This window comes from Eurytemora carolleeae, unplaced genomic scaffold (assembly GCF_000591075.1).
Source record: "Eurytemora carolleeae unplaced genomic scaffold, Eaff_2.0 scaffold386, whole genome shotgun sequence".
NCBI lineage: Eukaryota > Metazoa > Arthropoda > Copepoda > Calanoida > Temoridae > Eurytemora > Eurytemora carolleeae.
Window position 1 is genome coordinate 19145 of NW_019396325.1, and position 19764 is coordinate 38908.

At 32.3% G+C, this 19764-nt stretch overlaps 3 protein-coding genes across 5 annotated transcripts in view; 1 reads left to right on the plus strand and 2 right to left on the minus strand.

Annotated features, from left to right (window-relative positions):
* LOC111700984 (dorsal-ventral patterning tolloid-like protein 1) overlaps positions 1 to 11913 on the plus strand; it is a 29636-nt gene extending 17723 nt beyond the window's left edge. Inside the window, exons 22-32 of one of the 3 annotated variants that reach the window (XM_023472085.1) lie at positions 979 to 984; positions 3383 to 3481; positions 4738 to 4803; positions 5383 to 5449; positions 6144 to 6207; positions 6619 to 6683; positions 7517 to 7578; positions 8208 to 8310; positions 8770 to 8843; positions 8917 to 8958; positions 10942 to 11913. In XM_023472085.1, the coding sequence (XP_023327853.1) occupies positions 979 to 984; positions 3383 to 3481; positions 4738 to 4803; positions 5383 to 5449; positions 6144 to 6207; positions 6619 to 6683; positions 7517 to 7578; positions 8208 to 8310; positions 8770 to 8843; positions 8917 to 8933 (623 nt within the window). In that variant the 3' untranslated portion in view covers positions 8934 to 8958; positions 10942 to 11913. The remainder of the gene's footprint in view (positions 1 to 978; positions 985 to 3382; positions 3482 to 4737; positions 4804 to 5382; positions 5450 to 6143; positions 6208 to 6618; positions 6684 to 7516; positions 7579 to 8207; positions 8311 to 8769; positions 8844 to 8916; positions 8959 to 10941) is intronic. The other 2 variants (XM_023472082.1, XM_023472084.1) reach the window with 2 other exon arrangements.
* Positions 11914 to 14601: 2688 nt separating this feature from the next.
* Positions 14602 to 15392, minus strand: LOC111700981 (uncharacterized). Its single transcript, XM_023472079.1, has 3 exons — positions 15057 to 15392; positions 14867 to 14990; positions 14602 to 14794 (listed from the first exon to the last, which is right to left on the minus strand). Exons 1-3 carry the CDS (start codon positions 15293 to 15295, stop codon positions 14753 to 14755), a joined length of 405 nt encoding a protein of 134 aa, XP_023327847.1. The 5' UTR covers positions 15296 to 15392; the 3' UTR covers positions 14602 to 14752.
* Positions 15393 to 15519: 127 nt separating this feature from the next.
* On the minus strand, positions 15520 to 18213 carry LOC111700989 (uncharacterized). Its single transcript, XM_023472092.1, has 4 exons — positions 18108 to 18213; positions 17171 to 17225; positions 16455 to 16682; positions 15520 to 15603 (listed from the first exon to the last, which is right to left on the minus strand). The coding sequence occupies exons 2-4, from the start codon at positions 17222 to 17224 to the stop codon at positions 15520 to 15522; spliced, it is 366 nt and encodes a 121-aa protein (XP_023327860.1). The 5' UTR covers position 17225; positions 18108 to 18213.
* Positions 18214 to 19764: the final 1551 nt, after the last annotated feature.

Here is a 19764-nt window from a genome sequence, read left to right on the forward strand (position 1 = left end):
ATATCCGAATTCATAGTTTGAAATATCTAAGGTTTACGACAGAGGGTTGCAAAGATATATACGAATTAGAAAATCATAGTTTGTGGCAAAGACTCATTTCCTTTATTCTCATTAAAGGAATTGTTCACTTTTTTGGATTTTTTTTTTTTAATATTTGAATCAGGAACTCAAATGTAACTTGTAAGCCAGTTTTACTGGTCAACGATGTCCTTTTTTGTCCTGAAAACGTATTATTTTTGGAAATTTGGCTAAGTTTTGTTATTTTTTTCTTCAAAAATTGAGATTTTTGTTCATTCCTAAATAGGTTAATAATTCCTTTAAACACTCTGTTCAATTATTTGTGCACGAGGAATAGGATGAAACATATTTTAAGTTTGGATTGATCGTTACACTCTTTTCCATTTCCTTCTATGAATTTTAATGGCTTTCCGAAGTTTTCACTCAACAGTTTCGCCGAAAGGAAAATGTGATTTTTATCTTACTTAGATTAGAGTTGAAATGCTCTATACTAAACGTAAAATAGTTGAAGTTCATCCTATTCCCTGGTTCAAATTTTGCACACACTCACTACAACAAAAACCAAATGAATGTTGATGGTTTGAGGGGTAAAGGATAATTATTTGAATTACATCATGAAAATGATTAATTGAAAATATCAAAAGGTACAATATAAAACATGTTTTCTCAATAAAAGCAATTAGTTTGAAATGGTTTTGTAGAACCATTAAGAATAAATTAAAATGATAAATAATTGTTTTAGTTTTCAATTCTTTCTCTGGAACGTAGCTTAATTCATTAAATGGTAATAAGATAAAACGATGAAAAAAGTAAACTAAAGATTTTTTTTAAATGTACCTTTTTATAAAGAATTGATCAAGCCATGAACATTCTTCTTGGGAAACTCCAGAACCTTGAAAACTATCCTGTTCTGTTTATTATTTTCCTAGTTTTTTAAATGACGAAAACACTTTTTATCAGATCGAGGTAAACATCAGAGATTGTGCAGGCAGTAATGTATTTTGCAGAAAGGGACTATACACGTAATTTCTCAATTTTTATATAGATAAAACTCGATTAAAGATCGTAAACTGTTCATTCTCTAAGTCGTTCATTTGTCCGGGAGAAAAATAAAGATTTATCAGTCATCCTTGATCAGACACAGATTTTAGAATTAAAGGGCGCCACCATCAATCGGAGACTCTAAAATGAAAGGTCACATGAAATTACGTCTATAGTTCCTTTAAATTGTATCATAATGTTGTTAGTTCTGAGGGTGCATGATTATACATTTTTCAAGTTTTTGTTTATTTTTAAATTAGATTTTTTGCTAAATAACTAGAATATTGATAATATTTTTTATTTCTTAAATGCATAACGATAAAATGTTTTAAATTGTTTCATGGGGGTTACAAACTCTTGTACAGTGATTACCACTAAATAGTGAAATAACTGTCGTTTTTTACGTACTTGGTAGTTTTCAGAGAAATATAAAAAGAAAGATTGAGACAACGATTATTTTCCTTTTTTTGGATGTCACTGTGTAGTTGGTAGTATTTTAAATAATTTGGATACATTCTTGTAATTTAAAAATTATCACTAGAATAGTTAAAGAAAGTCGATTTTTGTTAATTGTTGGAAAATAACAATAATTGCTTTTTAACGGATTCTGACTTTTACATTTAAAAGTTGGTAAATCTCGCAATTGGATACAATCAGCTTGAATCGAAATTGATTTTCAATCCTCGTTTGTAAAACTTTGACCCCTCCTTTAACCCTATTCCTGCTTGGGGGGGGGGGGGGTCAGCTTGACCCCATCTGTAGTTTTTTTCAGAACTCAAAAAGTATTGGTCTGAGACTGTTGAAATTGTTCCTAAATACCCATGAGCCCTCCCCTTAGGTTTAAACCGAGCTTTTATACTAACTGCCTGAGTCCTTATAGGCACACTACTTGAGTGACCAATTTTTCCTGTAACAAACTAATTCTTTGTTTTGACCCACTTTCAGTTGTCAGATTTTGATATTTTTTTAACTTTTCGGAATTCTATGCATAAGAAAACGGATTGCACAAGTTTTGCAAATTATTTGCGTACAATCCGTCAAAAGAAATTTGCACATTTTTAGTTTTTCTTGATTGCATTTTGTAAATTGCAAATTTTTTTTCAGATTCGAAAAGTAGAGCTAAGAGCTTTCCAATGATGTATCATTTGTCATTAGCTTTTTGTTCTTTACAAAAACAAAGAAGTTTTTAAAAACAAATTCTTGTTTTTTTTTCTTTAACCCTAAACAGGCTGGCGGGGGGGGGGCATTTGTATTTTTTTTGTCTTTGCACTCTCTTTTTTGACACTATCACCGTGAAATTTTGTGACTTTTAATGAATAATAATTTAATGGATTTTTTGTTGAAAAATATATTTTTTAAAATCTATAGGGTAAGGGTAGGGTACAGGGCGGAAAAAAAGTCCTGTCTGTGAAAAAAAAATCTAAAATAGCCCAAAACTTTTTTGTGACTAAAGCTACAGATCTAAACACTATATTTTTGAAAAGCCCTTGAAAAATGCATAAAGAAACATGCGTCACACTTTGATATTTATTTGAAACAAAAAAAAATATTTTTTTTCATTTTTTTACCCTTTTTAGGCATTTTTCCATCCTCCCTAGCGCCCAAACTTTTAAAGTTATCGGTATAATTTTTATTTCTTTGAGCTGGCTACGACAAATTGGGTTATGAACATGCATTTCAACCCTCTACCTATTCTCTAAGGCCTTTTTCTAGGGGGGGGCGCCAAACGCCCCCCCAGGCTATACATAGATTCACCCCCCTAGCCTTAATAGGGTTAAGAATTGTCAAAAATGAGGAGTGAAGTAAATTTATTTTACATATTATGAATTTACTTCCACATAAACTGCATGTATTTATATTTTAAACATTAGAACCTAGTGATTTTTCAAGTTTTAGACATAATACAATTATTTACTGTGTAAAACATATTGAAACTTATTTAAAACGTCACTTGAAATTGCTTGGTAGTCAAATTCTAACAGCTTTTGTTTAATTGATTTCTTGCTAAACGCTCTGGTTTTAAAATTGGCAAAGGAATTGAGTCTTTGCCACAATTCAAATTTTTTCATCCTTATATCTTTGCAACCTGATGGTGTAAACCTTTGATTTTTCAAACTTGGATTATTTGATCTAACAGAATTCATGGAGACTCAATTCCTTCAGAAAATTTTGAAAGTTTTCTTTTTTTTAACGCGAAAACTGAAAACCTTGTGTCACGTGACAAACCACAAGACAAGGGAAATATTTATAGAGAACTAGAAAACAATTTCAAGGAACGAAGAACTAATTTTAATTTTTAAAATTAAGCAACGTTAATATTTAGACTCTGGGAACAAAGTGTGCCATTGGTTTGTATACGCTAAACCTGGATACAGGATCCTTCTATATTTCAGCAACTTTGAGGTTGAAGGGAACCCAGGAGGTAAAATATACTAATTTAAAGGGACTGTAGACCGTATACGTCATTTCAAGTGACCCTTCTTTTGAGAGTTACATATCTGACTCCTAATAGGTGCCATGAGCCCCGCTAAATGGTTTCCAAGCCTCTGGATTCGCAGATGAGTATTTATAATTACCTGACTATTTATTATTTTAATAGTTATGCAATGTTTCTTGGATATTCAAGATAACACTGCATAACTATTTAAAGATTAAATATTTTCTTTGAAAAATGATATAATGTCTTCTATAATATCTATTCTAACGTTTAGGGGTAGGGCCAGGTCATTTAAAATACTTATTTGCGTAAACGCGCGGAGGCTTGCAGACCATTTTGCGGGGCTCATGGCGGCCTTGCACCCCCTCCCTCCTCCTCACACTACTCTTGAATGCTTCATATGATAAGAATGAATAAGATACCCAAATAGATTCTTTTTCACCTTACAAAAGATTTTTTTCAACTGTGGGTTCTCTGTAAAAGTAACTTGTGGTTTTTGTTACAAAGACAATGGAGGATATTGTCAAAACTAAACACACTTGAAACGACTCTATATCTTCCATATTACTGATTAGAAAAAGGTTTTAGCCACAGACTACACAGACTGCTTATCTCCTTTCACAGGATGGGCTACGTAGGCCTAAGTTGACCCGGCAAGACATGCTACGTTTTTACGATAGGTTTTCAGAGTGCCATCTTACGGCCTCTTGTTGAATATAATACCCATTAAGTGGTTGTATTACAACTTTTAAAGAAATACTCCAATTTTAAACATGTACATAGCATTTATGAATTCAGTCGATTTTTTGAAGATTTTGTGTTTTGTATCCAAAGGATCCTTAAATATCGACCCTGAATACATGCTGTGGAAAATATCGCATATTTTAGCTGATAATCGATCTCTGTAACTGTCTTAACTCTGGCTTATCTTACAGGGAAATGAGTACAATTTTGTGTTTTTATTTTCTTTTTTTACAGTTGAATATTTGATCTTGGAAAATATGTCAACTAGTGGGCAAAAATGTCGTTTTCCTTGTTATATTTGACACTTGTGACGTCGTGTATAGTTTGTCCATTTCTCTGTTGTCTTGTCAGCTAGCTATTGTACTATAATCTATTTGAGTTTTAACAGTATCGTCGTGCATAGGACATATCCCTCTCTTCAGATAGAAGATCACTTGAAATGACAGTCCTTTTTATTCATTAATTCTAATTTCTATTTTTAAATTAATGTACGTTAGAGCGTGGATGTCCGGCTGCAGCACTGAGAGTTTGGCCGTGGAAGGATGTTGCTCGAACTCCAATAGGAAACAAAAAAATAAAAAAACGAAAAATTGAAGAAAAAATCATGGCCGGGTCAGTCTTTACCATTCATAGATTCAACTAAAAATACAATGTGTAGAATAGTATGAGGGTTTGAAATTGAATAAATATTTGATGAAAAAATATAAATTCATTCACGGTTAATTAACAAATTGATAACATAAATTAAATGCAAAGAGATTGTTGATAGGATTTTTTATTATATTTTTTTCATTTTAAAAATATTATTACATTAATGAATAATGTAAAAACGTTCGGACGGGGCTCACCTATATGCAAAAAGTAATTAAAAACAAAAGAATTGAGTCGTTGCCAAAAACTAAAATTTTTCGAATTCTTTTAGTGTAAACCGATCATGTAAACCTTAGATTATTTGATCACCAGAATATATAGTTTGAAACATATAAAGTCTACGACATTGCGTTGCAATCTGCAAAGACATTGGAATTAGAAAAATCAGAGTTTGTGACAACTAAACTATAAATGTTGAACACAGCTCATATTTTTGTGAAGCCAATTTCTTTCATTCTTTACTCTCTTAACTTTTTGTTTGTTTGGTGTAGAGTTGTGTGGTGACACTTTGGACCAATACAAGGAGATTATATCTGATGGTCATGTCATGAGACTTTCGTAAGTAAATATTTATTAGGATTCTAATATAATTCTTTGATATTTCAGTAAGAATGATTTCAGATTTTTAACAAATATTTTAGTTTTTACTATTTTATAGAGATCAACAGACTATTGAAAGGGGGGGGGAAGATGTTAAAACAATAATTCTTATAATCATTTTAACTGAGATATACTACCAAGAAAATTAACATTAATCTGAATCATGAAAGTCTTATACTGCTTTGTACATACATATTTTTATACAAATATTACATTGAATCTTGACAAATAGATACAAATATTACACTGAATCTTGCCAAATAGATACAAATATTACAGTGAATCTTGACAAATAGATACAAATATTAGACTCAATCTTGACAAATAGATACAAATATTACATTGAATCTTGACAAATAGATACAAATATTAAACTAAATCTTGACAAATTTTTACAAATATTACACTCAATCTTGACAAATTTATACAAATCTTACACTTAATCTTGACAAATAGATACAAATATAACACCAAATCTTGACAGATAGATACAAATATTACAGCAAATCTTGACAAATAGATACAAATATTACACTAAATCTTGACAAATAGATACAAATATAACACTAAATCTTGACAAATGTTGCAATATATCTTGACAAATTTTTTGTATAAAAAATCAAAAAGTTATATATTTTGTTTTTTTCTTCAGGTTTTATCTGGCTCGGAAAGCAGTGGGAGCAATGGGGTTCAAGGCTATTTATACAGAAGTTAAGGTAAACATTAATTGCATTGTAAAAGTTTATAAAATACATTTAAAGTGACGTGTAGCATTCAAAGTTTTGTCTGATCAAGGATTCATGAGAAATCCATCATTTTCTTCTTGAAAATTCGAATTTTAAGTTTGCTATTTGAAGAACTAGTGACGTTAAAAGACTATTCTTTATAGAAAGTTCAGACTTTAGAGCTGGGAACTTTTAGATAAAAGGAATTAATCTTAATCGTTTTAAAACGTTTAAAACTCTCTTTTCGCGGGGAGATTAAACGCTTCTCGTTACTCAAAATCCTCGAATTTTTTTAATTGAAAATGAAATATTTATTTTACGTACGATAAAGATATAAAGATAAAACAGCAGTTCAAGATTTTTTCATAGGAAACACAAATTGATATTTAAAAATGTTTTCAGGAATCCATCAGTTGTACTGGGCCTAACGAATTCCTGTGTCGTACATCTGGATACTGCATCGCAAGGTAGAGGGTGTCCCAGAAAACTGGGTAGTGCAGATTTTTAAATCGTTTCTGCAATCATTGATCTGCACTGCAGTCTTTTTTTGGCATGGAAGACCGCATTTAAAGCTTAGAAAACGTCAACTCAGCAACATTGATTCTCATTGGATGTCAAGCAATGTAAACTAGACACAAGTAGAGGCTCAAATTTATGAGACACTACTGGTGTGACTTTGTCACTTCGTAGCTCCTTTAGTTTTGATTATACGCATAAGTATGAGAAGAACAAAGTAATCCGGCTACATAGTAGAAATTCTAAACATAATATTTGTATTCAAAACATTTTAATCTTATTTTCAAATTACTTTAGTTGGACGTGCAAGATCAAGCGTTTAAGGGTAATTTCACAGAGAGCGATTTTTGGACCCCCCGCCCCCCCCCCTGGGCACCCCTCCTATCAATTTTGTAAATGGATCTTAAACGTAAGACATGTGGCCGCATCGCTCGGCCTCCTAGCCTATCCTAGCCGCAGCGCTCTCCCCAGAAAGTGTCTTAACCTAACCTAACCCTAAATAAATACTAATTTAATTGAAAAAGTGGTTATGTACAAAATTGATAGGAGGGGGGGGGGGGGGGGGGGGCGGGGGGGTCCAAAAGTCGTTTTCTAGGACAGACCCCGTTTAACATTAAACATATTGTTTTAGCTGATTTTTGGAATTTTTAAAGATACTAATCACAAATCACAAAATCCATAGCGGATCGGTTTAAACTAAATAAAATAAGTTATTTAAAACGATATTTCTTGGAAGCAATGAAATATTATTTTGTTTGTTTTTACAGTTGTCCAAATTGTCTAGGAGTCTGCAGTGCAACCATGTTAAGAACTGTGGGGCAGAAGACAACTCGGATGAGGAGGATTGTAAGAGCATTTTTATCTTATTTTTTTAATAAAAATGAATATTACAATATTATTTTTTTGTAGTTTTTTGTTCATTATTCATTACTTTTTCTTCAAAACTAAAATGGATTTAAGAATATATTTAATTTCCTAACTTATTGTGAGAGTGAATCCCTTTTTGACAACTTACAATTTTAATATACTTTTTTTTCACGCAAAAATATTAGATATTTGAGGAAATTAGTAAATATAATAACAAAATAAAGGATTACTATTCTAGCCCAAATTCTGCTTTAAATTCATTGGCTTAATAATACCTAAATTACTCTTCAAATTATCTTTAAAAATATGGAGAAAACAATTGAGACATTTTGTTGTCATCCTTCGGAGTGAAAACATTATTCTTCGGAAAAATCTTATTAATAAAGAGTAAAGACTACAAATCTGTTTGATCTAATGTTGTGGTGTTCGGCCATTTTTAAACTCTCATTTACAATTCTTAGAATACGACTTTAGATTAAATATCTCTAATAAATATCACTTGCTTCAAACTCTAATTTTATCATATTTTTTATCTGTTTATTTTTATGATGGTGTAACCTTCACGTTGGGAAAATTAGATTTTGTGGCAGTAATCAAATAATTTTCAGGTTTAAAAGAAACTGAAGTGAACGAGTTTATGTTGATAGCCCTGGGTATGGGGATAGCGTCATTTGTTGCTATTGGACTCATTGTATACTGTAGAAGATACAGGTGAAATTAAAAACATTATGAAGAAAAATTACATAAAAATGAATTTTTTCTTTTTTCAAAAATGTTGACATCCTTTTAAAATTTAATCTAAATTTGGAATTGTGCACATATGAACAACATCTAGATTGTTCAACTGTACTCGTAAACAACTCTAGTAACCAAAAATTGAGTCCCGATAAATAAAAATGTTAATTGAGTACCTAAGAACGTCTTTTATCGCTGAAACCTCTTTAAAAATGTTTAACCAAAAATTGTTTCAGGAAAGTTCTAAAATCTTGCAACATTTTTCAATTCACACTACGCCATAAGACCATGTTAAATGTATTTTTAAAAGTTTTTTTTTCGATTTTAGCGTGAGAGCTTGCAATAGCTTGGTTAGCAATAACCACTTTGTATCATACATAAAGCGGTTTGACGATTGGAATTAGAGGCTAGTGGACAGTTATATTTTTATCATAGGAAGAAGAAATATATTCATCGTGAGCATCCCATGCTTCCCCCACATGCACATTTCCACACTTGCGAATCTATTGGTAAGCACGCGCAGTCGCGTAATATTCATTTTTCAAATTAAAATTCTGTTTTTTAATAAAAATTATGCTTCAGATCAATTTTCTCTGTGATAAATGAGCCAATATAGAGAAATAGGCGAGTTAAATAGATTAAAAGTAGAGTTAAAGTTAAATTAATATTTATTGCTTGGTTGTATCGGTCTGCTGCATCATTGTTTAAACTCAGCGCAAAAACGCATAGAAGTAAGTGAAAAGTTCAAGTTTTGTTATCATTACCCTGATTTTGAATTGTACAAAATGGTGGCTCTAAATATTTTTTAATTTTAGAAGAGGTCTTTTCAGATTTTTTTCCATCCAAAGCTATATTTTGTTGAAATATTTTTTTCTTTCAAAAATCACGTTGCCAACCTGAAGGTAAGATACAAAAGTTGCAGCAGATCTTGGAAACCCCTGTTTTGCTTTAATTCAAGTATACTTCATCCGCTACATTCATCTTGGATTTAGCAATGTTGTGGTTCATGGAGGGGAGGAAGGCAACCCGCACTCTTTTTGCCTTCGACCCGCAAATGAAGGACGTCACAAAATATATTTGTGGCAAGACGCTTAGTTTGAGGGTTCCGGCCCAAAACTGTTTGAAAGTTAAGCCCTTCGGAAGAAAGTGGATCGATGTGGATTGGAAGCCCTCTGGGGGATCGTTGTTGTGAACAGTTGTGGGTGGCCTTCCTCCCTTCGCACATCTTTTGTACGTTTGTACTGGGTACATGTAAAAATGTATATATTAATTTTCAACTGTCTGCCAGGCTGAGCGATATATTATTCAATTGCTCTTGTAATTTCTTTTCTATCTTGGAAAATTTATGAAGCTGGCATTTTTGTTTTGTACGCTTATGTATAGGGTTTCCAGCGAATAGTAAATCATTTCGCTAAAATTTCGCATTTTAAGCTTTTCGTTTGCTGGCGAAAAATGCAAAATTTTTGTTTTTTTCGGGAAATTTTGCTTTAATCTGTTTCGCGAAAAAATGCGATTTTTTTGCGAAATAAGAAATGCGAAAATTTCACGGAAAAAAAAATGCGAATTTTTTGGGGGAAAAAAAGTTTTTGAATGGGAAAAATTATTAAAACAAAAATACGTTTATTAAAGTATTGGAAATAGGTTAGAAAACATGTCACTGCTTATTTTATTTCAAGCATGTGATTTATAAACTTAATAAAAAAAAACAAAATAAACAGGACGACATAATTTTGGCTTTTTATTGTCTAACTAGTCAGAATACTTAACTGCGTTTATTTATTCAATAGCATGCAGCTTATTGGTTTAAAATTTTAAGGCCTTAAATTTAGGGGCCTTATAATTCCATCTTGATTGATTGATGTTAGGGCCAGAAATTAACGATGTTGTTTTTGTGAACAATTGGAAGTATGATGTCAAATTTTAGAAAAAAATTCCATACTGCAGAATGTTTACTGCAAGAAATGGAATTATATGAACCCCTGCTTAAATTATGTAGTCCTAGGCAGTCCCTGGGAGTCCCACGCAGTCAATCAGTCCTGGACAGAATTTGGCAGTCCTATATAGTCTTTAGCAGTCCTAAGCAGTCCTAGACCGTCCCGGGCAGTCCCAACCATTCTAAGATAGTCTTTAGGCAGTCACAGACCAGCCCCGATGCATGTTCATGGTTTCCATGTCTGTTTAATAATTTAGAATAATTGTTTTCAGCTCAGTACTCAGAATAACTTGCTTAGCTAATTTAAGATGTAGAATTGTTTGATTGTTAATTAGCGCTTGAAATGTGTTGTCTTCTGAAACTATAGATAGCAAGTTTTACTGATGGCCGTTTTAGTTACATCTTGCTTTTGTTAACCGACTGCACATATTGTATTGAATGGTTAACAAAAGTTGGATAGTTGGTGTTCTCCTTTTGTTAAGAGAAAGAAACCATGTAGCGGTCAATTTAGATTTTTAAGTGCAGCGTATTTTTTGTTTACAAATGAAAAGGCATTTCATTAAAAATTTTGTTATGCGGTTTTTTAGGTTAGGGAAAATATGGGTGAACAAATATAAAAATGAACGTTTAAAAACTTTGCAAATATTGTAAAATTAACGTTTGTTTTTGTTCAGGGGAACGATTTGCCAACTCCACAAGCATGGACTCCGTATGACTGCAGGAGGATAAATTGTTGGTGTTTAAGGGATAAATAATCAACCTTTGCCCAGATAAAGAGTCTGTACACGCTCATGCTCATTGCTCAAAATACGACGACATTTATTAAATTTTCAAATTAGGTTTATGGTTTAATAGTTTGAAGAAAAAACTAGAAAATCGCAAGATTAGCAGGTTTTGCTGTCACTAGCTGGAAAGACCTTTAAAAACCCCGAGAAAGAATGAGTTTTATGAAAAATCCTGCATAAGGACAAAAAATAATCTATAGTTGTAAAAATCATATTGTTTATATTTAGAGAAAACACATGTACAGTCCCTTTATCTGTAATCTAGATCCTTATGAGTTTATTTCAGCTTACAAGGTTAAATACATCCCTTAAACTCAACTTATTTATCCATCAATCAATCTAATGTTCAACAATACAGGGTGTCCTAACATACAACAAGTTTTTTCTTATCTTTCATGATTTTTAAAAATATTCCTCCATCTCCGCTTATAGTTATATCCTACGTAAAAAAAAGAAAGTTTGGACGATTTTAACAACCGTTTTTCTTTTCACGTTTGTAATTCATCAAAAAGCAAAATGTTCAAGTCGTCTTTACATTACTCCAAGTTGGGACACTCTGTATAAATCTGCCTACATCATTTTTATAAATGTTTAATCATAAAAATGGCTTTGTTGATAAGACTTGTCTAATTTTACAGCTATACACAAATGTACATGATAGGACTTTTCATGCAGTATTTCTCAAGTTCTCAAAAGTTCTGATTATATGAATTATTAAAAATTAGAAGTAAGCTAGAAAGCCTACAGACTTCAGTGTGTTCGCTCAAAAGGACACACTCATGTCGAAGAGAAATTGTATTATTGTATGTATAATTGTTTTGTTTTATATTCTCTAGCTCAATATAATGTTGATATCTTTTATTCTGCTCACCCAACAGTATACATCTGTATAGACTCCAGCACCTAGAGTCCATTATTGGCTTTACATTAGGAAGCCGAGAGATTCTTGAAATTAAGAAGCAGAAATGCAATAAAACAACCCTGAATTAGATGATTATAATTCAAAATAGTATTTTTTCTCCTGCTAATAGCACAATTTCAGAATTTTTGAAAGCAAAAAATAATTTTTAATCACCAACAGGTTCCAGGAATTCCAAGTATTGGGTTATCAATAAAAAGCCAAAAATGGAAATTAACAAATATTTCTCCCTCGGCGCGAAAGGGACGTTTATTTTTTACATTTGAATTTCAGGTGCTTTTTTATCAATTCGCTACGTGCCAAATTTTGATATTTTGGCTTGGGTCATATATTAATTATTTGTTCAAATTGTTCTTGGTAGAAAATGATGTGAACACTGTAAGAAAAATCATTAACATTTTATTCGTAATATCTAACGACCATAAGTAGATAAGTAGATAATGAAGAGAATGTTTGGGTTAAAGGTATTGTATCGTAATTTCAAGTGTTGTGGTTCTAGGTTTAAAAGTGCGCATTTCTAATAATTCCTAAATGTTATCATGCAGTTTAAATGCACGAGTCTCTTTTGTTGAGAAGCCAAAATGTGAAAAAATCTGTTTTCAAAATCATAAACATTGATATCTAACTCATACTTGATTGGACAAAGCTTTAAAGTAATCGTTTTGGATCGGGCATTGACATCTTCGCATGGAGGGTCACTTGAAGCTACGCTTACAATCCCTTTAACAATGTTTAACTAGCTCGGATAAAAAATGAAATAGATGAAATGCTCACGAAAACTGCACATTCATTACATTTCTCCTACAAATGTTATCCAGGCTATTGTGTACAACATAAGCTTATCTGTTAGATATTAGTGTCAAAGTTTTGTTATATAGATATATCAAACATTTCATTGTACTCGTACACATGTAATAATATTATATGTATTTTCCGTAAGTTTTGTTAATTATGATAATTATACAAGTCAAATAATTTCTTCAATAAATATATTTCATATTAAAATCAGGAGTTAGTTATCAACCATTCAGTTCAGGGGCGTAGTCAGGGGAAGGGGCTCAATTTTGTTTTTCAGGGGGGGCCTCGGCGGTAACCGTCAAAAAAGTTCTTTGAAAAAAGTTTTCGGAAATAAAGTCCTAAATTTTGGCACTAAAAAAGTCTTGTGGAAAAAAGTTCTTGAAATGAAAAGTTTCTGAAAATAAAGTCCTACCATTTCGAGACTTTATTTTTATAAAAAAAAGGTCTCCGGAAAAAAGTCCTTTTACAGTGGAATGGAAACAAAAGATGTTTACAACCATGGAAACAAGGGGCTTGATATTAAAAACACCCCTGACTATGTTCAATATGCAGATCCATAGAAGAAAAGTCCGTTTTATAAAAATGTCTAAGACTTGACCTCATTTTCCCAAGACAAAGGATTTTTTAGAACTATAATTCCTGTGATCTTATTTCCTAAAACTTTATTGGCAGCCCCCATATTATTTTAATAAAAAAGTCCTAGAAATACAAAACTCAGGACTTTATTTCCAGTGAAATTTTGTCCTAGGACTTCAGAAAATTGGGACTTTTATCAAAGTTTTAATTCTCGATTTTTTATCCAGAAACATTTTTCCTGTGACTTCTTTACATAGATTCGCCTAAACATCCGTTGGGGCCTGACAACCCCCTGAAGTTCATAAATTTCACTGTTCTAAGAGAGGGGGGGGGGGTTAGCTCCCATAGCCCCCCTGACTACGCCTCTGATTCAGTTGTAATGTTTTAGATGTTTAGTTTTAATATTTTGGAAGCCTTTCTTTTCGACGCCATTAATTGTTGAGAGCTATTCTGGTGAAACTTTAACGGGACTGTAAACGTAATTACAAGTGATCCTTCCTGCAAACATGTCCATTGACCTGATTCACAAAGCTAGGTAACTTTAAATGCTTTTTCTGATCAAGTATTGTTAGAAATGCAGTTTATAAAAATGATTATTTTCATTTGTGCAGGTTCCTTGCGAAAGCGGCTTACGCATATCTTGCTGTTGGAGAAAAATGGAGAATATCACAAACATAAATCAAAACTTTTCGAGTCAGAAAGACGACATTATCTTCCAGATTTTTGATGAGATTAAGGTTTCAAGGATAAATTGGATATTGCTATCATGGAGGGTCACTTAACATTACACTTGCAGTCCATTTAAAGTCGGTTCTTTGCAAAATTGTGATGAAGATGGCTGTTACATGGCTTTAATACGTTCTTTGAAATTATTTGAAGGTTTAAAAATATAATTTAATGTAGGAAAGAATTTAAATCTAATTCCTTCTATTTTTAATTAGAGCTGGGCAAAGCTCCGTTAACGAAACAGCGCGACTTTTGTTCGTTTTCTGCTAAAAATGACATTCAACTTTTAGAAAATAAAAGACATCTTTTTATATTTTGATGTTTTAAAGGTCGTCTTCTGATTTTGATGTTTTAGAATCTTGTCTTCAAATCTTTCCAGCAATTTTTGCATAATATAATCATTAACGGGTGGCACTATTAATGATTAAAAAAATATATCTGACGTTAACAATGTTAATAATATTGAAATTGTTAACGAACGGTAGCTTTAACAAACAGAAAATATCATTAACGAAATTAACTTTCCTAAATTTACTTTTCTCCCGAAATCTATATTTATTAAACATATAACCATTGATACAATATATGTTGATACTTGAATATTTTGAGATTCTTCTTTACTGTGTACATATCTAGTAGTGTACTGCAGGTGTACATGTCTAGTACTGTACTGTAGATCTATTAACAGGCGGGCACTCCAAAAGTAAATCCAGCCGTTGTACACTGACAAAAATAAAAAAATATTATAAAAGTTTTAAGATTAAAAAATCTTATTTTAATGAGAAAAAAGCTTACTGTGAGGGTGACACTGAATGTGACAGTGGTAGGTACTATTGATGTAGTAAGCACTGTGGCGAAGGATGTGACTGTAGTGTTTCCAGTCACAATTTCAAGAATCCTGGGTCGTCTTCCATCGGTCCTAGAACAAAAAATTTTAATAGAAAAAATCAATCCGATTGTGTTTGTAATCTCTAGTATGTTGTACCTTCCGCAAGGAGTAAATCCTCGAGCGTAAACATCTCTCCACTCAACCTTACCAGAACTGACAACGCTCTCATTTTGGTCGATAACAGCATCAACATTGAATGATTCAGGATCGAAAGCAGGAGCTGCTGCTGAGGTCTTGGTGGGAAGGATATCGAAGATGGTAGCGGGGAGCCCGTCTTCTCTGGTTACGATGGCATCAGCGAATCCGTTGTAAGGAAGGACCTCAGTTTGCTCCATTTCTACAGATTCCTTCTCCAAAAGCTGAGGGATGCTTCTACGGTTGTTTGGGCTTCTCTTTTTGCGTCCCGCCTTTGAAAAACTGATTAGGATGACAAAACAAATATTTTTACACCTCCGCTATAGCATCAATATAATCATATTCAAGATTGAATCTGTGAAAAAAGAAACAAATTTTATGAAAAATTACTAAGAGTCCTTTCTCATGATAGAGCTTACACAGATCAGTAACACAGAATGACCTCTAGGGGGACGGCGGGGATGGTTGAGGTTGAAATCATAGATACAGTTACAAACAAAGCTCTGCCCTAAAATATAAAAAACTTTAAAATGTTAAAAAGCGCAAAGCTTCTAAATCAGTTTGCTTCAAATACATGTTTAAGGATTTAATTTTATCAAGGAATTCAGATATACAGTGTGTGCCAAAAAACATTTCAATTTACTGACGAATGAGTATTTCATTAACGATGCTTGCCATAGATTAATTAAAATAACAGATAGGACACTAAATGTTGTCTTTTCAAGATTTGGATGAAAAACGTTCACAATAACCCAGAGGCAGCAGCCCAGAGGATTTTTGCGCAGTCGGCGTAGAACAGGCTTTCTCTGTGTTGTAATTCTACGCCGACTGCGCGAAACTCCTCTGGGATTCTGCCTCAAGGTTATCGTGAACGAGTTTCATCCAAATCTTGAAAAGGCGACATCTAATGTCCTATCTTTTATTTTAATTAATCTATGATGCTTCCCAGCAGTTATAAAAATACCACAAAAAATAATTAAGTACATAAAATACACTATATGGTATATTCAATTTAAACACTTTGCACCTATTCAATATTACACAGTACACTTGACCGTATATAAATTTTTATTGGGACACCCTGTACTTTCAAATTTTGTTCATATGTCGTTAAATGACCTCGTTTTATTTACTCAAACATCTAAGAAACTGGTTTTAAGGAATGCGACCTAAATAATAAAGGTTTTATAAAAGCAGTGGACTGAGGAACTTAAAACTAAATTCATCTATATTTTTTAAACCATTTATTCTAATAACCTGCATTCCGATTCACTTTGCGTTTTCTGATGAAGTTTAACTAGTTTCACTACACCTTTCTACTTATCAATTCTGACCTAAGAAACGGGGAAGTAAAAATACCTGTGCATCGGTGTCAAGTCCAGATTCAACAACATCTAAGAGATCATTGAACTCGGAAGTGTCAGCAAGATTTATTTGTTCAGACCCGGATTCAGATCCCACTCTCTCAGGAGCAGTTGTGGTGGTAGAATCTGCGTCTGATTCAGCATCCTTGACAGCTGCTTCAGCTACAGCAGCTTCAGTAGTTGTGGGGTCAGAAGCTTCAGTAGAAGCTGCAACATCGTCCTCCTACTTAAACCGTTAGAAAGTATCTAATATCGAAAATTTTGTTCTAAATTTTGAACAGAATGTAAGAAATAACTCACAAATTGATATATTCGTTAGAATTTTGATATTTTGATATTACACACAAAATATTATTGTTCTTCTAGGAGTAATTACACTATATTTAGAATTAACATATATATTGATCGAAAAAGTAGTTAAGACTGTGTTTTGATAAGAAATGGGTGGTTAGTTTTTAGACTATAAAAAGCCTTCGCAAAAGCTGAAATAATCGTTTACATATATTGGATTAGAGTAAAGATTTTGCTTCATCAAAAAAAGTATAAATAATAAAATTTTGTAATTAATTGAACATTAGAGACCTTTTGGATCTTTAAACCTTAAATGCATAGAAAATTGCTAAACATATCTCTAAAAGCTAATAAAAAGTTTAAATGTTAGAACCGATTGAGAAAAATGAGCCTGTTATAGAAAGTTTAAGAAAACGTTACCTGTGGCCTAGCGAGGGCAAGCCCCACAAAACACAGCAATAAAATAAAACGCATTCTAAGACAGAAAAGTTGATAAAAATCAAACTTATTGCAACCTATTTCCAAGACTTCTGCAAAAATAACATTTTCAGATACATTTGTAATCAAATTAACTAAAAAAATTGGTTTATTTTGCATTATCATCTGCGTTTAACCTTTAGTGAAGGCTGAAATAGAATCAAAGCTTTTGTCACAAACTCTGATCTTCCTGTCCCTATATTTTTGCAACCCGATATCGTATACCTTTGATATTTCAAGCTATAATTTCTGCTATATCAATTAATCTAAATTTGAAATATCAAAAGTTTACAGGTTGAAAAGATATTGGGATTAGAAAGTTTGATTTAGTGGCAAAAACCCAATACCTTAGATTGGACAGTTTAAAATTATTTTTCCTCTGACAAAAAAACATGATTATGAGCCTTATTTACATTTATGAGAAGGCATAATTGCAGGTTGCTTTGAAAAATATAGACAATTTATATACAGGGTGACCCAGAAAGGATGAGATTATAAAGACGACTTGAAACGCTTAAAATCCTAAGGTTAAATTAAATGCGTATTCATTTAAATGGTGAAGAAAGACAGGACTCATAAGTTTATAAGGGAATCATGAATATAAGGCATTAAACAGACAGTATAATTTCCGTACAGCCGTCACAGAGTTATATTTTGATGATATAACTCTGAAAGGTTTAATTAAGGTTTAATACGGTCAACTATAGATTTTAAGTTTCTTATTCCAATATTTTAGTTAAACAAATCCAATTCTGTAGTATTAAAATGGTTGGTTGGTTGAAAGATAAGATAACACGTAAAAATTAAATGTCCAAGCATAGGCAGAAATATTCGGAATAAGTCAGTTTGATATCTGAGCCCCTAGATGAGAAAGCTGTACCTTAGATAAAGATCGCTGATGGACTGAGGAACTGTGGTATCTAAAACTGGGAAAGAGAGTGCACTGACCTAAGATTTCGCCTGACCCACTTGAAGACTTTTTTGGGCAGCAACCGCCCCAAAGTATTTTCTAAAAACCAGGGGTGTTTTCTCCCCAAAATTGTATCAAATCTTGCCAAGTTTCTGACATATTAAATCTAAAGATCGAGATCTGTTGGATTTTATGCTAAAAAAATGGCGGGTAGAATATTGGAGAGTTGAACGCCTAAGAATGGCTATAGAAGAGCCGGGGAGATTGTAAAAGGTGCGTGCACCCTAGGCATCCTAGGCACACCTAGTGTAAGTATTACTTCTACAATATACACGCATAGAGAGTTTGTCGACCCTATATCCCCCCCCCCCTCTACTCTCTAACCTTCTTATTTTCAACCCAAAAATATATTTCATTAAAATTATATAAAGTACTTTTATTTTATTCAATACTAGCTTAGGAACCCAGCGATGCCCAGGGGACTAATAGTTAATTCCGCCGTTTACCCGCACTTAATAGATTTGACCAGGAAACTAAATTTTAACTTTAAAAGTCAAATTAAATCTTAAAACCAAGCAAAAAACACTCCCGTGGTTTTCCCATGCTCCCCAATCAAAATTTGAGGCACATCGGTAAAGGGGTTCCTGGGTTATGATCGGACAAACAAACAGAGATTACAACTTTTAATATATAAGATATAAAAATTTAAAATGATGCGATCTTAAATTGTTCCCATTGTTTGATAAAGGAATTGAGTCTTTGGAACAAAATCAAATATTTAAACCTCAATATCTTTAGAACTCGATGTTGTAAACCTTTGATATTTCAAACTCAGATTATTTGATCTAACAGAATTCATAGTTTGAAATATCTAAGGTATGTAACATTTGGTTCCAAAGATATAGTGATTAGAAAATCAGAGTTTGTGGCAATGACTCAATTCTTATCTTGATTTAAGTTTTGTTCTGCAAGTTGTCTGTATCAAATATTAAAACTGGTAAGTACTTTTACTTTCTTGAAGAGATCTTAAAGGGAAATTAAATACTATTCACGTTTATACCATTTAACAAATAATTAGGTGAACTATATAACGTATAATATTTTTTAGGTTTTTAAATGTTTTTCATAAAGTATAAAGAATCGTTACTAACACTTTTTTAAACCAAAAAATCTTGAATCTAAAGGAGCTGATTACACTCCTCACACTCTAATTTTATAATCCCTATAAAATTGCAACCTGATGTTGCACACCGTCTTACAAATTATGAATTTTGTAACAATCTATGTTTTTTTGTTGTTCATATACATTATACATATTATTCATATGCGTACATTGAATGATGTCGCATAAAAATAAAAGAATTTAAAGATAAATTTATTGAAATCTGTCTTGAAGCACGAAAATGTTTTCGTTTTCATGTAAAACCAAGGCATGGCACTGATAATGTATGTTTTGTATTTTGATTGAACAGGCAAGATGGTATAATCGATTAGTGTACACGCTCAAATATAGGAGCAATCTCTTTAAACAGTATACTTTCACTCTTAACATACATGCATATCATGATACTAAACCTGATATTTGCAAATCTGTTTCTGCAACGAAGGTTACATTCAGCAAGATCTA